The sequence below is a fragment of the Melospiza melodia genome, chromosome 1 (genome assembly GCF_035770615.1).
Source record: "Melospiza melodia melodia isolate bMelMel2 chromosome 1, bMelMel2.pri, whole genome shotgun sequence".
NCBI classification, from domain to species: Eukaryota; Metazoa; Chordata; class Aves; order Passeriformes; family Passerellidae; genus Melospiza; species Melospiza melodia.
Genome location: NC_086194.1, coordinates 21313937 through 21333440, shown reverse-complemented (window position 1 = coordinate 21333440; position 19504 = coordinate 21313937). Strand labels below are relative to the sequence as shown.

At 39.5% G+C, this 19504-nt stretch overlaps 1 protein-coding gene across 2 annotated transcripts in view; it reads right to left on the bottom strand.

Annotated features, from left to right (window-relative positions):
• Window positions 1–19504, bottom strand: part of CUBN (cubilin) — a 143206-nt gene that overhangs the window by 52669 nt on the left and 71033 nt on the right. For both annotated transcript variants that reach the window (XM_063150547.1, XM_063150550.1), the window contains exons 30-38: window positions 19192–19366; window positions 17442–17623; window positions 12036–12192; window positions 10242–10358; window positions 7887–8000; window positions 6174–6302; window positions 5758–5890; window positions 2611–2816; window positions 1497–1678 (exon numbers count right to left, since the gene is read on the bottom strand). In XM_063150547.1, coding sequence (XP_063006617.1) covers window positions 1497–1678; window positions 2611–2816; window positions 5758–5890; window positions 6174–6302; window positions 7887–8000; window positions 10242–10358; window positions 12036–12192; window positions 17442–17623; window positions 19192–19366 — 1395 coding nt within the window. The remainder of the gene's footprint in view (window positions 1–1496; window positions 1679–2610; window positions 2817–5757; window positions 5891–6173; window positions 6303–7886; window positions 8001–10241; window positions 10359–12035; window positions 12193–17441; window positions 17624–19191; window positions 19367–19504) is intronic.

The window sequence follows — 19504 nt, the reverse complement described above, 5'->3', positions numbered from 1 at the left end:
AATAAAATCTTCCTTTCCATTATATGCAGTTAAAAGTGAAGCTTTCACAGAAGAAGGATCTGAATGGAAGTCATCAAATTCACCTCATTCCCTATCACAGGGCTGCTCTTTGGGGACATAGAATGACATCCTACTTTAAAAAGAGTCCAAAAGTACAATTTTTACTCTTGATGGGAAAAAAAACCAACAAACCATGATATGCAGGGGAGAGAAAAAGAATTACTTTTCTTTTCTTTCCTTTATCTTTTTTCCACCCACTGAGGAACATATGTATTTTGAATTCTATCAGATAAATATACAGAAATATTTTCTTTATGTATTTATAACCCAAAATCTTGTCTGGTTACAAGGTGTTTCTCCTTTGCCACCTTTTAAGCTTATTTTTTTCTTCTCATCTACCACCCAGTAAAAATGTCCAGTAGAGGAAGATAAGAATTATTAAATAAACTTTAACATTGCATTAATAATTTCATCCTTGAGTGAGATTAAAGATCAGACTGGTTTGCACTCACTAAATGTCTACCTGGTTTAAGAAACTCATTTTGCCTTCAGAGGGACAAAAAAAGGCAGGCTGAGTTAGGAGAAAAAAATGCTGCTAGTATATGACATGAGGTGAAAGGAAAAGTTTTATTTCCTTTTTGAACTAATATTACATTTGAATATCAGTAAATTAATAATGAACTAAAAATATTGAACTAGCATTAACTTTCTCAAAAAGAAAAAAAGGATAATGGATTAATTACCTGCTTAAAAAAAAAAAGAAAGCAAGAAGAGATTTACCTTATTTAAGTGGTTATGTTGGCTAAGTTCAGAAAGAAGTTGTATTCTCTATTGTTCATTTTGCTTAGCACTATGGGTGCTGTGTTGAAGATGCCCCTGCTTATTGCTGGGGGCTTGAACTAGATAAGCTGTAAAAGGCCCCTTCCAAGTCCAAACTATTCCACTATTCTATTTTTTAACCCATCTAGACTATAGTACAGGGAGGGTACAGAGAAACAATCAAACTGCAAGAAAGAAGCGCCCTTCTGCCACCAGCAGCCAAATTACTGATGCAGAGAGCAAAGAAGGCACAAGAATTGTTCCTTGTAGGATTTTAGAATAACTTTATTTTTAGAAGCATTTAGATGTTACTATCACTGTTGTCCTTAACAAGCATGGAACAAATTTCAGTCTGGCATCTGACCTGAAATTCTTTAATAGTAATATTCAGGATTGTACCATTGTGGACTTATTTTCAGAAAATTTCAAACTTGGAAATATCTGTTAGGGAGCTAAAGAGTATAAATAAATAATTATTGAATATATAATTGAATATATTCAATATATATTATTGAATATATAATACTCTTCCCATACATAATAATTATTGAAAGGACAACACAGCAAAAACAGTAAGCCACACCACACCCTCAGAAATGCTCCCCATTCATCCTCTAGGTTTCTCTATTCATCCATTTTACTAAAGTTGATAAAATAACTTGTCAGAAGGAAATCACCTTTAGGCTGTCATACTGGCACCTGTGATGATTTTCAATATCCATCTGCAGGACGCGGGCGTGGATAACCTGGGAAGCGTTAACGCTTATCCGCCACTGGTAATTGGAATTGGGAGGATAACTCCTGGGCCACTGGGGGGAGGCTATTTGTCCTCTCTCTCCCACAATGTCATTTCCAAACACTGAAAAACAAGAAGGACACAACTAATGCCTCTAATTCATGTACAGTAAAAGAAAAGCTGCGGGGCCCGTGTGATTTAGTTTGGGACTGGATGGTGCTGTAAGGCTGTAAAACATCTCAGACAGCTCTAAGATTTACATCCAATTATCTTCTTGTGTTGAGAGATGCAGTGTTCCCTTTTCTGAAAGAAATTACCCATTTGAGCCATATGGGTCTACCTGTAGGAGAAGCAGGAAGACAGCACACCTAAACTCCTCCCTGACTCTGACTACTTTATGTTCATTTCTACCCAAAATCATTAAAGAATTTTTTTAAATGCCTGTGCACATTCTGGTGAAAAATGGTTCTGCCTTCACTGAGGTCTGAACTATTGATAATTCATTTTGAAAAGGAGTTAAATCTCAAAAGAAGGGAAATTATTAGAAGTTTAGCTTGCATAATCAAAATGGCCATGAATGTTTAGCTTCCGCAGTCTGTTCAAGCATCAAGTCTGACTGATGTTGGCAGTAGTCCATTGAAATATTGGATCTATAAATTGGCATAATTCCCTTTTTTCTAATTCCACTCCCTGGTTGATGGCATCTAGATCCAAACCAGAAGATGAACACTGTCACACTCAAAAAAACCCAAAAAAACAAAAAAAAAAAAAACAAAAACAAAAAAAAAAAACCCCAAAAAAACCAACAAGAAAGCTGAGAAATAAATACTTTTTCTTAATTTTCCAATTGCCTAATAAATATGATATAGTTCTTGCATGTTTAAGAGCACTCCCTTTACATTCCATAGAGGTTTTACAAAATATTTTTAAATTTACTTTTTGACATCAGCAAATATTTTCTAATAGACTTTAGAGACCCAAACAACCCCTTTTTAGAATAATTTCAGAAGTACTATGAAAGAACAATAGCTTTCAATCAAATTACATCTACTCACAGTGAGAGAAGGTGGCCCTGAAGCCAACACCTGTGCCTGAGGTGTCTGAGACAAACTTGAGCCAGAGGATATGTCCAACAGTTGATGTGTAATTGGAAGGGAAGGAGCTCCCACAGAACCGTCCTGCCAGCGCGCCTGTGTCACTCCCTTCCCGAATCTCCAGGTAATCCTTGGTGCAGCCACTGCTGTCCTCCAGCTGAAATGCTCTGTTCCAACACAGCACAAGAGCATTAGCACACACAGGACTGGCACATAGTTCAGAGTGTGGCCTGCCAGGCCAATAATCCCACTGTGGATGGTATCCCTCTGTAAGGCTTAGGAAAAGGGCAGCAACAAAACCCTCAGCACCTGCCAAGGCCACCAATACAGGGCACGACTTTCCAGCTCCTTATTTTATAACAGAGCTTCAGTGTGCAGAGTTACACATTTTAAGGAGTTCTCAAATGCTTTTAAAATTTCTTGGTTCTCCAAGAACAACCATGAAAGCCCTGATATATAATCCAGATTTTTAATGTAAATCCAGTGAATGTCGAGTGCAGAGAATATTTTAGCCCCTTCATATGTCTATTATTTCAGCACATGCTGTGGTCAGAAAACAATTGCTGATTTAGTTGCAGTTAGCACCTCAGAGGTCAGAAATCCCTTAGGAGTTCCTCCAGAATTATAAAATATTACTGTTCTTCTGGCCTCTCTGACTTTTACATATCTGGGTGTGCAAAATAATAATAAGGATTGTTATCAACTCTTCTAAAGTACTTTTTATCCCAGAAAAGGAATGATACATAGTAATCAAATTAATTATTAATTATTGCACCAAGGTGAATGATAAATATATTCTAAAAATCATCTGTTATTTTAAATGAATTGCTTTTATACAAACCAACATGGTTTCCAGAAGCAGGCTATGAATATATAGAAAAGATTCCAGAGAGTGCCTCTAATAACCAATGCCTTAAATATTCATGTTTTCTGATACTCTGGTAACAACTTCTCCCTTTCAGATTTGAATATAGCCATATGTGTTCAGCATATCATGCTGTGAAATGGTTCCAACCACTCATCTGGATATATTTCAGAACAATTTAAAGCTAGCCCTCACATTGCAAGACAGACATTGAAGAAAATTATTGTCTCATGCCAAAAAAAAACCTTTATAACCTCCTAACACTAAATTAAATTAAAAAATAGTGCTTTCTAACATAATTACTCAATATTTTCCAGTATTTTCAGCTTGCCTTTCAGCTATTTGTAACTGAAGAAAAAGAATTAACATCTACTCAGTGTCACTTTATATAAGCAAATGTATGTTCCACTGAAAGTTTCTGCTTCACAGCAGAATTTTGAGTTGTTTCTGAAAAGTTACTGCTTATTTTGTGACATTTTGAAAAATGTTCTCAGGCTTCTGGAAAACATTTTGGAAAATGTTTTCAGGCTGTAGTGCTTTTTCTCTGCTTCAGTGAGTAGTGGAGGAATAGAATGTCCTTTTTATTGCATTAGTGAATCAGCACATGCCAAACAAGTTGTGTCTTATGCAGTCAGTGTATTACCAGAAAAAATTTCCTTTTGTTCTGATTAATTACAAATGCAGGTTTCAGAGTTAGTTTTGTTTTCCTGCTCATTCTTCATAAGCTTTGCTAAAGGTCAGTGCTCTCCTTCTTGGCAGCAGCTGCTGTTTGATGCCCGGAAATGAGGAGGCTCAGAAATCTACCTCATGGGTAAAGAACAACCTAACAACCCTGGTAAAGGACTCCACATAATTCTCCACATGACTTTCTTCTCAGAAGTGTTCAAAGGAAAGTTTGTTTACTACAGGGAAAACAAAATTCCATCACATATTCTTCTGATTATTGTTGTAGCTCCTCTGCTTTAACTGTTGAAGAAATTTTTAAAAATCTAACATCAATTTTAGAATCTAAAATAGAATCATAGAATGTTTTGAGTTGGAATGGACCTTAAAGATCAAATAGTTTGAAATCCTCTGCCACGGACAAGGACATCTTCCACTAGACCAGATTGCCCAGAGCCCCGTCCAATCTGGCCTTGAACACTGCCAGGTTTGGGGCATCCACAACTTCTCTGGGCAGCCTGTTCCTGTGCCTCATCACACTCACAGTGAAGAATTTCTAACATCTAATCCAAACTTGTGCATTATCAGTTTGAAGCTATTGTCCCTTGTCCTGTCCCTGCAGTTCCTGATGAAGATCCCTCTTCATCTTCCCTGTATGCCCTCTTCAGATACTGGAAGGTTGCTAAGAGGTCTCCACACAGCCTTCTCTCCTCTCCCCTCTCTCTCTCTTCCCTGAACAGCCCAAACTTTCTCAGCCCATCTTCACAAGGGAGGTGCTCCAGTCCCTTTTTCAGCTTTGTGGCTTCCATGTCTTTCTTTAACTGGGGCGACCCAACCATATGCAGTGCTCCAGGTGGGACCTCATGAGAGCAGAAGACAGGGGCAGAATTCTCCCCTGCCCTGCTGGCCACACTCCTTTGGATGCAGCCCAGGATTCCTTTGGCTTCCTGGGCTGTGAGTGCACACTGCTGGCTCGTGTTGAGTTTTTCATCAACCATCACCCCCAAGTCCTTCTCTACAGGGCTGTTCTCAACCCCTTCTCTGCCCCACCTGTGGGCTTATCTGGGACTGCCCTGACCCAGGTTTAGGATCTGGCACTTGCCAGTGTTGAATTTCATGAGGTTTACCTCAGCCCACTTCATAAATGTGTCAAGATCCCTCCAGAGGCATAACCCTATAATGTGTGGGATATCTAGGCCCTTTATATTAATCAGCTATATAACAAACACTAAAATGAATCTTTACATTGCAGGAATTTCCTTTGTAACGAAAAGGCAGAGCGATGCTAAATTTCCTCTTCTTGTTTATAGGTGAGTAAGAATTGGCTTCACCATCTCATGCTGCTCAGATAATAAACCACCTATTTATATAATGCTGAATATGCCTTAACAGAAGCAATGACTAAGACAGGGAAACACTGATTGCAAGCTGCCACTAACCCCTGCTGTGTTCTCTTTCCAAGTTACTCTAAAAATATGTTTCAGCTTTATCACTGGGTAATTACATTTCCTAACAAACACAGAGCATCCTTCCTTCAGGTCTGTTAAAGGCTGAATGATGACCCCTGGCAATGGATTTACATGAAGGACAGCTGGAGCCGGTTGCCAGGGGAGCTGTGGATTGTCCAGACACACTCGCTGTTGGGCGGATACAGCTCGGGGTAGCCAGGGCTGTTGAAAGCTCCTCTGTCCATGTGGAAAGTACCCCCGCAGGCTGCAACAAGAAAGAGACAGCAGAGGCTTGGAAAGGATGGCATAAACAAAAAAACAGCAAAAAAAATTGACAGAGACAGAGCACTTGCTAATCAAGAAAGCAATTCTCCTGGTCTCTTTGTTCTTTAGCTTGTTGGTGTACTTGCTGAGACCTCAGCCAAAAAGAGAAAGGGCAACAGGGGAGGTTCAAAAATTGAATGGCAGTGAGAAAAAGAGGTAAAGGATCTGTTCTTTTTCTTAAAAGTCAGTGGCATAAGGAAGTAGCACCTGTTGTATGGACTTACATGATGACGATGCAGCATAGGTGGCATGGAAGCCCCTGGCAGCAACATCATTGTTGGAGATGAAATTCACCACCAAGGCATTACCAAAAGAAGTGATAGGATGTGGCATAGCAGTGCCACAGTAACGGCCTGAAAGAGAGCAGAACACAGAGGGGGAAAAAAAATGAGTGTTCAGCATGTAATTACTGCTGCTAATTTAACATTGGAGTTAATGTCTGACAACAAGCAGGAGTAATGCTTGTTGTTAACAATTTTAGTTGTCAGTTCAATCTACATAAAAAAGTAGTCATTTTTACACAAAACTCAATCCTTGTGGCAATTTTTTTTTAACAGAAAAAGGACGTCCAGCATTCTAGACACCCTGGTTCCTGGCTATTCTGTCATTGAGTTCCCTTAATGAAAATGAAAAATATGAGGGATGACTGCCTAATTGGAAATAAACCCCAAGAAAACCTATCAGATATGTCTGACAGCGGTTTCCATTTCACTCAATTGGTTCTGATGAAAAAAAACACAAAAAAAACCCCTGAAAAATAACAGACCATTTCTCCTGTAATGGATTGTAACATGGGGATTAGGAATATGAGTCATGATCTGTCATAAAGGCATCTGCCAGTAAAAAGAAAGATAGCAGTTAGTATCATGGAATCATGGACTGCTTTGGGTTGGAAGGAACCTTTAAAGGTCATCTAGTCCAACCACCCTGCAATGAGCAGGGACATCTTCAACTAGATATTGTAGCTCAGAACCTCATCCAGCCTGACCTTGGATGTTGCCAGGGCATCTACCAATTCTCTAGACAACTTGTTGCAGTATCTCACCACCCTCATTGAAAAAAATGTTCTTTATATCTAGTTGAAATCTACTTTCTTTTAGCTTAATACCATGACAATCTCATATGCCTTTCTAAAAGGTTTTCCCCCATCTTTCTTACATGTCCCCTGTAAGAACTAAAAAGTCCTTTTGGCAAGTGAAAGCCAAGGATAGGAGACAAAAATGAATTCTGCTCCTAGTAACAAACAATTTAAACTGACTGCAGCCCCACTCCCAACAAAGGAGCATGTACAAAAACAGATTAAGGGAGAACATAGTAAGGCAGGTATATTCTGAATCTTCCAGAAATTAATTAGGGGCAGTCCTAGGGATATGAGGAGAGTTGGGACCACCCTGTGACCAGGGCTGAGAATTTTGCTGCTTCAGGCTGCTCCTGGCACTTGAAGGGGATGGTACTGTCCAAAGAAATCAGAAGAAAGCTATCAAAAACTCAGGCAAGAGCAGAAGAATTAGGCTTTCCATGGCTTGACAAAAAACCATTTTCTGCTCCCAGAAGTCTTCAGCTTCCTTACCTGTGTTTAGCATGGACTATGCTTATTTGCTGTGCTTGTGACTTATGTGTTTGTGCAGTTAAATGGAAATTCAGTTTAAACTGAATTGCTTGGTTCCCAATATTGTTCCACTGAGGAGGAAGGAAAAGGCAGCTGGAGTCAACACCAAACTGCAGGTTAGCAGGAGCAGAGTCAGAGCCTGGGAGAACTCTGCCATTCACACTGAAGACTTATTCTTCATTCTCAATTTCCTCTGGCCAGAGAGGCCAAGGAGATTCTGTTATCAAAGAAAATCCATGGAGCAGGAGACCATGAACAGAAAACCTTCTCCTGCTTACCTTGGGTGTAGTTCTATATATATCAAATACACAAGGGAAAGGTACAATACCTTGAAGAGGAGCTTCATAGTTATTCCCATCCAAAATCTCCACAAAATCTGTTGTACAGTTTTGTCCATTATTTTCAATATCAAAGTCAGTGAATGAAAGTGTGACATGGTTGACTGGCAAGAGCAAAGAGTAAAAATTTAGGAAGAAGTTAGCAATTTCACAGAGAAATATTTACATGTAAACAAATGTTCTTTTTTTCCTCTTAAGTCACTCAGTCCCCATAAAGCATATCTGAACTAGATTTTTTTTTCATTATATATTGAATGAATTTAATTTCAGTGCATTAACCTTTAGTGCAAAGGTCCTGGTAAATCCCTTCAGTACATTTCAGTACTTTCTAGTTCAATCAACATTAGAAGGAGAGAATTTAGCATATACACATGGATCTAAGTGTCCTTGTTTCTGGGCAACTTCATTATATACTGAAAAAAATAGCAAATAAAACATGGAAAATCTACAGACTTTCAGAAACACAACTTATTTCTACACACCCATGACCTGCTGTCCCTTTGCAATCTATATCATAGATCTGGACAAATGTGCCCTGCTCCAGGCTTAGAAAGAGCAGCTTCTTTCATCATATTCCAACATTCCATATTCATCAATTGAACTGGTCAAAGGATCATTAACTACCCTCAGCTGTACTTGTACAGAATTGGATTTTCCATGCTCTTGGACTGCAGGCTATATAATGAAAAAGAGAATTTCTGATTCAGAGTATTTTTGAATCTCCTACTACTCCTGCTTGTCTGATACAAATAAAGGTGAAGTCACAGCTGGCAGAAGAGAGGCTGTCCTTGACACCAGTCTGGACAGTAATTATAACTGGCCTTAGGGTTCCACTTTGAGTGGGTCAAAAAGAGTCTCATGATTTAGATGATAACTAAGTTTTCTCCCACACTGACCAAACTGAATTTGACACAAATATTTTGCTTCTCCCTGGGCCCCACTTAATTGGCCTGAAGCAGCTGAGATGACAGCCACAGAGGCCAGGCTGCATCCAGCAGGGTGCCCTGGCTGGCATTCAGCTGCATCCTTTGTGTCCCTCCTGCTCAGTCAATCCCAGCTGTCAATGCAGGTCCTCAGGATGCACAGCAAAAAGGCAAAACACAGTGGGTGGCCAGAGCAGGAGACTTGTTGGCCTTCCCAGTAAAAGCAGAGCAGGATCTCTGCTGTGGCCTGCCACTGGATAAATCTATCAGACATGGGTATGCAATGGGTATGCATGCTGTTTATTTATGAAATGCCATAAATAATAGCATTACATACAGCGTAATGAAACCATGTGCAGCTGTAACAGGATGCATGGGGTGGTCCTGCTGGTAAGTGGAGGAAGTCACTGCTTCTCACACAGCATTTTTATGGTCTCTCATACTCATGTAATTCAGGAGACAGGAGTCATGTATGAATTTTCAATACAAATCCAGGGAAAGTTTGTCTTTAAAAATAAACATTACATAGGTGATGAACTGCTCAGATGATGCCTTTTTCATGGACATCCTATTTGTAACTATACTTAAAAAAGGATTGCTTATCTCCTGATTTATGTTTTGGTATTTTCTTGGCAAATTGATATTTGTTTTACAAACTAGCAAAATAAACTTATAAATATGATTGAAACATTCTAGGATTTTAACAACATCTAAATATAATGTGTGCAACTGGAGTAGAATAGCTGCTATTTTAAATTAGGATACCAGGACATTATTATGGGATTTAATACATATAAATTATTTTTAGGGATTTTATACAATGTAAAGGTAACAGAGAGTATTAAACTTAGTAGCAGTATCTGATGGAAAATATTCAGTGGTTTATGATCAGTCATAAATCTGTGTAAAATTATGAATAGCTGACAGTGTATCTATGCACATAACAGCTTATTTATTTATTTTTGTTTGTATTTGAAATTGAAATTTCTGTGTACCTTTTCTCATTATTCAATCTAATTTTTTAATGTCAACAGCATAGTTTTCATGTAATACAAGTCCAGCTTGAAAACTCCAGACCAAAATATGTTCAGCTAAATACAAGTGCTTTAATTATATGTAAACCCTTAGATTTTCTCACAAATGAATCCAACTTCACATAGTATTCAACACCTCATTTATAATTTTAACACTTGGGTCGCAGTAAATTGGCTAGGATGACAAAGTTGTGAATTGTTTTCCTCACTATGCACTTAATCTTTTACAGTGAAATCTGACTTGTGACAGATTGGGAGATCCACACTCACAGCTACCAGGAAGCAGAACTTCCTAAAGAAATAAAGGAGGAATTTTGCATTGTTATTACAGAAAAGAAGATGAGGATGTTAGTCATCCCAACTGACTACAAAAGATGTTTTTACTTACATGGTTCCTGAGCCTGAATAATCCAGCTGCAGTTCTGATTGTTTGGGTATTTGGCAGGATACAGAGGAGAGGAAATTGCTGCCCCAACTGAATCTGACTCTATGAAACTTCCACATGCTTTAGAATGAAACACAAAAACATAGATACATATATAAATATTTATATACACAAATCACCTTGCCTAGATTCTGTAGTGAAAATGAACGCAAAGTGTAACAAGGTACATTAGCATGAAATAGGATAAAATTCCCAATAGCATTTAATCAGAAGAATAGACTTAAGGATTAGCTCCCAGCACTGGCTGCACTTTCATGACCACATGCCATGCTGCACCTGGCTAGTCATCTGCAAGAAGCCAGACTGACTTTAGACCTGATAGATTTCATGTCTTCATAGCCCAGAAGAGATATCTTGGGGCAAAAATAACTTTGTTTAAGGGTAGTGCAGAACACCCATTTCTCTGGTCACTTGTTTATGTTGGCAGCTAGGAAGAAAAAAAATCATAAATAACTGTCCACAACTTTCCAGCACCCAAGGGTGGCCCCACATTGCATTGGCAGGATCCTCTTGGAGCTGTGTCAGCAAAACTGCAATTGTGTGAGGTGTTGCACACACTCTAGAGCTTGACTAACTGCAGAACTTTGGCTGACAGGGCTGAGTGCTGCCTTGCCCCATCTCTAAGCTCACTGGCAGCCCATAAACTGCCCAGGTCAGAGTTTAACACACACCTGCTTTAAACTGCAGGGTGAGGAGCTGAGTACCAACGAGTGAGGCTCATTTATTGTGCTGTGCTGCCTAAAACACCAACCAAAAGATGGGACTTAGTTAACTGAGTCTTCTCAGGAAGAGGGAAGCTGGGTTGCTAACACCCTAGGCAGGGAGCACTCACTCACCAGACATGGTTTGTGCAGTACTAAACCCAGTAAATGTTCTGAGAAATCTGAGCAGTTCAGGCTCTCACCACTGTTAGCCAGATTACCTAATTAGGTATGTAACTAGTACCTCAGCAACTGGGGTTTCTGAGGTTTTTGTTCATACAGGATCCTCCTTTTCTTTATAATTTTTCACAATATTTTTGAGAAAGAAACATTTCTGGGAAAAGCAATAATTAAAAGTGACAAGAAGCCTGAGAGGAAAATTAGAGAGACTGATTTTGTCTGCAAATATTAAATGTCTGTAACTTGGGGAAAAGTTGTTTCACAAATTACTGAGAAAAAGTAAAAGCAAATCACGGTATCAAATGGTATGTAACTTCATGAAAAAAATTCTGCCCAGTTGGTGTCATTTTTCATTAAAAAGGAAACCATGTAAAATACCAATTAGTCTGCCACAAATTGGATAGTTGATGTTTGGCAGAGTGTGCAGGCCTGAATCCATGAACTTCATCAACAGCACCACAGAATTCTTTTCCAGCTTTTCAGATTCATGCGCATGGATGGCCATATAAAACGTTATTTTGTCACCAGGTCTGTGGAAACTGCCAGTTGCACATTTTTCTCAGGACAGTTATGGACAGCTAACCCTCTAGGGAGGAAGAATAAGAGCAGCCGATGTGTGCTACATGCCTTGCTATAAAAAGTATGATTTCTTTTTTCCCAATTGAAGAATCTAAGTTAATCCTCGACTTTAAAGTCTTTTATCTATAATTTGGAAAAATTTGTTCTTGGTAAAGATACCCACTGGTGTGCTGCGTGGGTAGAAATGACACTTTTCATTATCAGCTGTGCTAAAAGACTGTGTCAGATACAAAGTGGTGATGAGATAAATGTGCATTAATGCAAATGATGCAATTACCCTCTGTGAAGCGAGCACTGAAGCCCCTGTGCTGGATGGTTGTGTCAGAGTGCATTCTGATGTACATCAGGTTCCTGGAGGATGTGATGGGAGGAGGATGCTCTGCTCCACAGAGCCTTTCAAGAAGTGGTGCTTCATTGTTAGGACCATCAAACACCTGTCATGAAAATATCAAATAAAGTATTTGGTTTCAATGGGAGTATTGAGAAGACTTTAATTTCATTCCCTCTCTTATGTCCATTAATTTTGATCGTTATGTAGTCCTGCTATGGGCAGTGCAAACAAACTGTACATTGCCCATCTTAAGTGGCAATTTCCAAAAAATGCATATATTTCAGGTTGAAGCTATGGGATCCTTGTAACCAAATGTAAAAGAAATGCCCCAAGTAAACATCTTCTTTCATGTGTATTGGGTATTGAAGCAACACTCATTTAACAGTCGACATATCCCCATATATTTGCTGTTTCCTGTTAATGGCCAACACAAGCTCCTGTGCAGCTTTCATTCAGTTAAACCCTACATCTTGTCTCAGTAAAGATTTCTAAACTGGCCCCAACATGCAACTGGTGCACCAGTGAGAGCTATGACTCTGGATAAAAGGTCACCAGGATTAAGGTTTTTAGATCCAGCATCAAGGATCAGAGTCCTACATTTATGTTTTATAAAAGCTTAGGAGTGCCAAATTAAACACATACACATGAAGTGCTATTTAAGCAGAGGGTAAAGAAAAGCAAAAAAAAAAAAAAAAAAGGAGGAAGAAAGTAGAGAGGTTTACAAAACTTCACTAACTTCACTTTTCATCACTTTTCATTTTACCACAAAAGGCTTCCTTCTCTTTTTTCCCCCCCTACAGCTGATAATTTTGTTTCCTTCCTGTTTCACAATCAGGAAGAGAAGGACAGAGAAGTTAAAACCAATGAGTTTATAATTTAAACAACATCAAAATTTTGACAAGAGAAAGTACAGAGAGAGAAGAATGGCCACAGTCTCAGTGCCCCATTAATCATTCCTAGCACTCCAGCAGAAGTGATTTGTTCCTGCTGTGTTTGGAGCCAGGGGACAGTCCCAGAAGTGCCTCCCTCCAGCAGTAAGGAGCCCTGGAGCTCCCAGCACAGCTGCCTGATCACAGAGGAGGAGCCTTGGGGCTGCAACAGCCGTTGAACTCAGTAATTCAGTTCCTGTTTCAGCATTAAGGTCCTGTCCTGCCATATGCACATCATTTAATATAATAGAGAAAAATATGGATTAAAATATGCATAGGAGCACCCAAAAATGGAGTCAGGAGGCTAAAAGCTATATAAAAGCTATACAAATGCCACCAGATTAGAAGACACGTACTTTTTGTTGAGAATATCTTCCTTTACTTCAAAATGTCTCACATCCTAGCAAGTCTGTGCAAGGCAGCGCCAATGAGTTAGAAATTTTTAACTAGACTGTGTAACACAATGCAATGTTTCTGCCTCCAGTATTCAAAGGCTTTTGAACACTCTAGTGAAAAAACCCAAAAAAAAACAGCAGCTGAGAGAAAGATGACCTGTCTCAAATAAACCTCAGAGCTAAGAAACAAGGGACAAAACTCCTGCTTAATCCCCTGACATACCCTACATAGTCAATGCTGCACTCATGAATTAAACATTGGCCTGTGGTTCTGTGAACACTGGCGAGCTGTGTGGGATCTGGGGATGGAGCATTAAGTCTGCAACGCCTGTTAAAATGAGTACCTGGTAAAGACACCCAAAAACATCCATCCATTCAACCTTTTCTTCTCTCTTGGCAGCCTGCCACAATCACCCTCTAATACACAGTGTGCAGTGTTTATTCTTCCTCTGCACATATATTCTGTATATAAATCAGATGGCCTGGAGTTAAAAAACACAAACCATGGAATGTGGGGGAAAAAAATAACCCTCAGGAATTAAGGCAGTGTCTTTCCCTAGACAGTAGTGAGAGGATTTATCTGAGAAGAAGCATTGCATTGACAGGGCACAGGGAGAGGGCCCGACTGCTCCTGGTAAAATGCTGGCTTTGATCTGTGTGCCTCTGCCCAGCTGAGGATACAACCAGGAGGATTTCAGGGTTGCAGTTAGATCAGCAACCACAATATTCACACACTAGCGCAGGAAAGAGTTGAGTCTCTGCAGTTTCTTAAAGTTATTTTAAAAACATTTGAGAAATGCATTTTTGTGGCTGCAGAGCTAAGGAAAACCAAGGCATCTGCTCACTTAAAAGCCAAGTTTTCAGTTGCATTGTGCATAGCAGCAATTCCCTTTCCACAGCGAACATAACTGTGTCACTCATTGCCTTCTTCTTCAAATGTGTCCTGAACTCTGCACAAACACATGACAAAAAGATGTCCATTTTTGTCTTCTGAGCCAAAAAAACTCCACATATTTCTAACTGTTCTCCCTTGAAAGATCCTCTTTACCAGCACCTGGAATAAATGAAGTTGTACCTCCTCTCTATCTCCCAGAAGTTTACATTTCTATATTCCTGTGTTTTACTTGTTATACTGCAGCAGGAAAGAAAAAAAAAACATTTACTTAATCAAACTCACTGGATAGAATAAGCTAATTCTCACTCTCTTTTTCAGGACCTTGTGCTACAAGTACTGCCTTCTGAGCCATGTTCTTCTCCTGTCTCCAAATACTTGAAACTCTTGCTGACCTGAGCTCCTGGCATAGCATCAGATACATTATTGGTTAAACACAGTCCAAAAATGCAGCAATTGGTACATTCACAGTTTCTTTCCATCCATTTTCCTTCAAAAAAACAAATTTTTTTGTGAGTCACACTCTCCTGACAGAAGAACACAGGGGTGGGTACACAGGGAGGAATTGAAAATTTACTCAAGTATGGTGACAATGACAACAAAAAACTCTTCTCAAAGATCTTATGTTTTCTACATAATATAACTGAGTTAGACTTGAGATTAGAGAAAGGCTATACACCCTCATTTAACAGATGAAGAGATGATCATCTGTTCTGAGAAAAAATAAGAAAGAAAACTGAGGTGCAGAAGCAGAGGACTCAGCTAAATTTAGAAAGCTAAACGGATGAAATATGTGCTCTCTGCATTCCCTCCATTGGCTCTAGGGGGAGCTCAGGGCAGTTATCCCACGATTTACCATCACAGGCTCAGAATACATTTGGCTGAACCTAGATCTGTGCTCAGGTTCACATCTGAAATCACTGAGCTGGACAGAAAAATGCACCAGGCTTTATGGAGTTGCAGCATGGCCAAGAAGCAGCAGACACAAGTATTTTCTCTCCTCCCACTTTGCTCACATAACACACGTGCAATGGAAAACCTTAGAGGAAAAAATACATTTTCACGTGTTCCCCATTGAAAGGAATTTATGGGAGAAGAATTTGGAAAAAAAAGAAACTTGAGTCATAATGCAGGGAAAAATGAGTGGATTTAGAGGGGGGAGGGTGAAAGAAAAGACCATTGGTGCACTCAAGGGTGGAGGGAAGCCCAAGAGAACTCACAGAGCAACTGAAATCCCTACAGATAAGTAAAAGTTCAAGAAACAGAAAAGGGTGGAACCTTTGTGCTACTCATACATGGTAGTTGTTCCTATATTAGGGAGAGAAAAACAACCCACCTGCTTCCTTAGCTGCCTGTATTTTCCATTTCCACAGCTTTTGGAATGCAATTCCTGAACCATTCACAGTCAGACACCTACTTATATTTTCCAGGCACTCTCTGTCCCCTCACTCTGCTCTCCTACGTGTGAGGCATATAGCAAGTCTCAAAACAAGTGAACACAAATCATATCTAGGTGTTGGTAACAAGTGATTCTCCTATTATTGGCATGCCAGGAGTGAAAGAAACCTCATTAACTCCTTTCTTGCCCTGCTGCTTCCCTGACATGAGCGCTGAAAAATTCTACCTCATACACCAAGGCCTCAGATCCCTTTATTATCTCTTGGCTTCAAACCAGCATTCCCCCTCATCAATTTTCAAACTACACTCTACTTTGTGGGCAGTGATTGAAGTCTCCATCAAATTTGACTCTCCAGTTGTGTTTGGACAGTTGGGGATAATAGGCAACTCCCTTCTTCAGTGCCCCCAAAAACCCAAAAAGAAGAAGCAAACCACAGATACTCCTATGGCTTTGGAGGACAAGGGGTGTCACTGCACATGGTCTGTAGACTCTGTTCACACAAAGAGCTCTGGCACAGACATCTCCTCTGGCCACTGAGGGAATGACTCTTTTCAATGATTCAAAACTCAGTGATTCAAAACAGTTCAATGATTCAAAACAGTTCAATGGTTCAAAACAGTCCTATCCAGCCTGTAAAGGTAATGGGGGACTTGTTCTTGTAGCTGCAAGGAGCTCATGGAACTGAGCACTCCACAAAGTGTTAAGATGTGCAAGCATCCATTGGCATCAGGTCTAGAAGAGAAACTGGTATATCAGGCCTTTTCAGAATTTAGCCCTTAATTTGTGAATGGTTTGTTTGCATTAATACAAATACAACCATCTTAGCTTGTGTTTCTGTCAGGCACTTTGACTTTCTGACTTTCTACTCCTGTGTCATGGCACAGAAGAACTGAAAGCTCCTTTTCAAAGGTTCCCTGATGTAGTTTATAATTTAAATAGAAAGACATAATCATATTTCCTTATGCTTCATAACCAGGAGGAAAAAAAAAAAAAAAGGAACAGTCATTGTACAAAGAGGCTTTGTGGGCAAATGAAATCTTCAGTTCTGCTCAGCAAAATGGGGACACATTTCCTTTTTTTCTAGTTCAGTACAAAAAAGCTTTACGAGGCAATGTTGTTAAAACTGATGCTGTTTTCAAAAGAGTCTCAGCTCCTGCCAAATTGAGTTCTTTGTGAATGACAGTTTATCAAGGAGAGGAAAGCTGGATTTTGGGCTACAGTCACTGTGCTTTATCTGACTAGCACTGATCACACATGCCTTTGTACTGAGTGAAGTGCAATCTGACATCGAGGGCCAGGATTTCATGTCCCTGCTCCCAAGAGGAGACTTGGAGAGTTTTTCGTTGTTGTGCACTGATTGAGCAGCAATTTGAGTTTCTGTGACAACACAAGTTCCCAAACCAGCAGCAATGTGAGGTTTTAAAGAGAGCAGTGGGTCTAATGAAGCAATTAAACAGACAGCTGCAGAACACCTGAATAAACAGTGCATACATAAAGAAAATCAGGCAGCAGCAATTCCCTCGGGATGCAGACTCCCTCTCTCCTGAGTTTGTAGCCAAATGTGGGCAATCTGCTATCTATGTCAGCAGTTCATCCTATGGCTTGGAGCAAGCTGTGGCAAACTGCACTATAAATGGGAAAGGGTGTCATCATAACAGTTATGTCTGTATGAGGTTATTTTGCAAGCATTTCACCAGACTAATCAAGGAAACCTTTGAAATTTCTTTTGTTACTTACCTCAACATTGTCATAGTTACATGAGTGGTGATTTTCAATGTCAAAATCCATGAAATTCAATAGGACTCTGTGGCTCTGATCAACTTGGATAACCCAGGAGCAATCAGTGTTGTTATTATAAGGTTGAGGATAGTTTGGAGAATGGATTTCCCCACTGTTAGCTTGGAAAATACCACCACAGCCTGAAAAAGACACAATCAGTTTTAATCACAAGCTCTTTTCTTTCATACTTAGTGAGAATCCAGCTCTATTTTTAAACTATGAACACCTCCTTTTTTATATTTCCTACATTAAGCTTTTGTAAGATGAGTGCTACAAGGGTTGAAGTGTACAACAAAGATCAATGGAAATTTCTTTTAGGAAAGTATAACATTATCATTATAACTGAATATGTGACAACACTGCTCAGAGTAATGTAGCCCCAAACTGGCAGTGGATGTTGTAAAGGCTGAAGATGGTATTCCTCTATCCTAGATAGTGTAAAAGCAATCCAAAACACTGTTCATAGGAATGCCAGAGACCTGGCATAGTGAGAAAGCAATAACTAGGCCCGGCTGAGCTTAGGGTGAGACAATGACTTTTTTACTGAGAGAGCTGGAGCTCCTCATTGCTCATGAGCAGTGCAGCAATTGCAAACCTCACATTTTTACTTCTCTGCCCATGAAGCTGAGGGCTTCCTGAGGACTCCACCCTCAGGTACTTCTGGTCAGAAGAGATCTGGTGCTCATGAATATCTAAATAGCCCAGAATGATGAATTCTGTGTGGGAAGTACCAGGGATTTCAACAGGACTAACACGAACAGAGTTTTACATCTTAAAAAGAGATGGAGGAGGGAAAAATAAAGACAAGGATAAAACAACTATGCTGTTATTTTATTCTGGTGAGTGGGTATTTTAGAGGCTAGAGGGGGTTGGAGTACAGCAGGCAAGACATTGTAAAGGGATAAGAAAGCTTCGGGGGGCCTAAGTAGAAAAAATAAGCCACCAGATCTCAAAAGGGGATTATTTCAAAGGACTATTGTAGACTTCTTTTATTAAGAAAAAAATCTTGTGCCTTTCTCATAAAACATCTGAGAGAGGAGAAGTACAAACCTTGACAAACTAATGAAACAGTGTGCTTAATAAAGCAAAACTGCAAGAATTAAAATTTGCCTCTCATCATTTTTCATTGCAATTATTTTCCGATAATTGGTCTTTTTATTAGCGCTCCCATGTAGAGACCTGGTTGAGTCTTTTAAGCATATCTCTTCTTTCAGTGGTTACCGGTAAAGCTATGAACAAAAAATCACATTGGGGGATGGATAAACCTTATAGAGATCAAGTATTTACTAATCACTCCAAATATTTTTCGGGTTCAGTCTACTGAGTTCTTCAAGCTAGTGTTCTCAGCTATTTTTCAGTTTACCATTTAAAACCAAAAGCACCATTCAGTGAATAAAAGACTGTATGGGTAAGTAGGTGGGAAGAAGTGGTAGCATGCAAAATCCCTTGCTCATTGCAGGAATGTCTTCATTAATTATGTAGAGAAGAAACTGAAACAAAATACATTAATAGGCCTAGATTTCAGATAATTAGACAATTTTTAACTCTGTGTGTTTTCCAGCATCTCTTAGTGATACCAAATTCAGTATCACCCAAATTCTCTTTCACCTTTCAGTCCTCTGCTGTTTGACTACTTTGAATGCTTGCATGGCTGATCCTCAATTCTCAGGCTTCCTGAATTTCTCCTGGTATCAATCAGTATACTCACCACCTGGAATTTCTTGCCAGGAGGCATTAAAGCCTTTCCCTGTGTCTGCTGCATCTGTCTCGAAGCGGACAACGGCTGAATTGCCCGTGGTGGAGATTCGCAGTGGGTTCTGTGCTGATCTTGAGACACACAGCTGGGCTAGCCTAGGAGAGAGGAAATCTGGGCCACCAAAGACCTAGAAGTGGAAGAAATATTGTCAAAGTTTTCCCAAGAGAGTATCTGTCACGCAGAGTACATGAGAACTGTTTAGTTTTTAGGAGGAAAAAAACCCCATCTATAAGTATTGAAAATAATTCAACATTTTATAATGTAA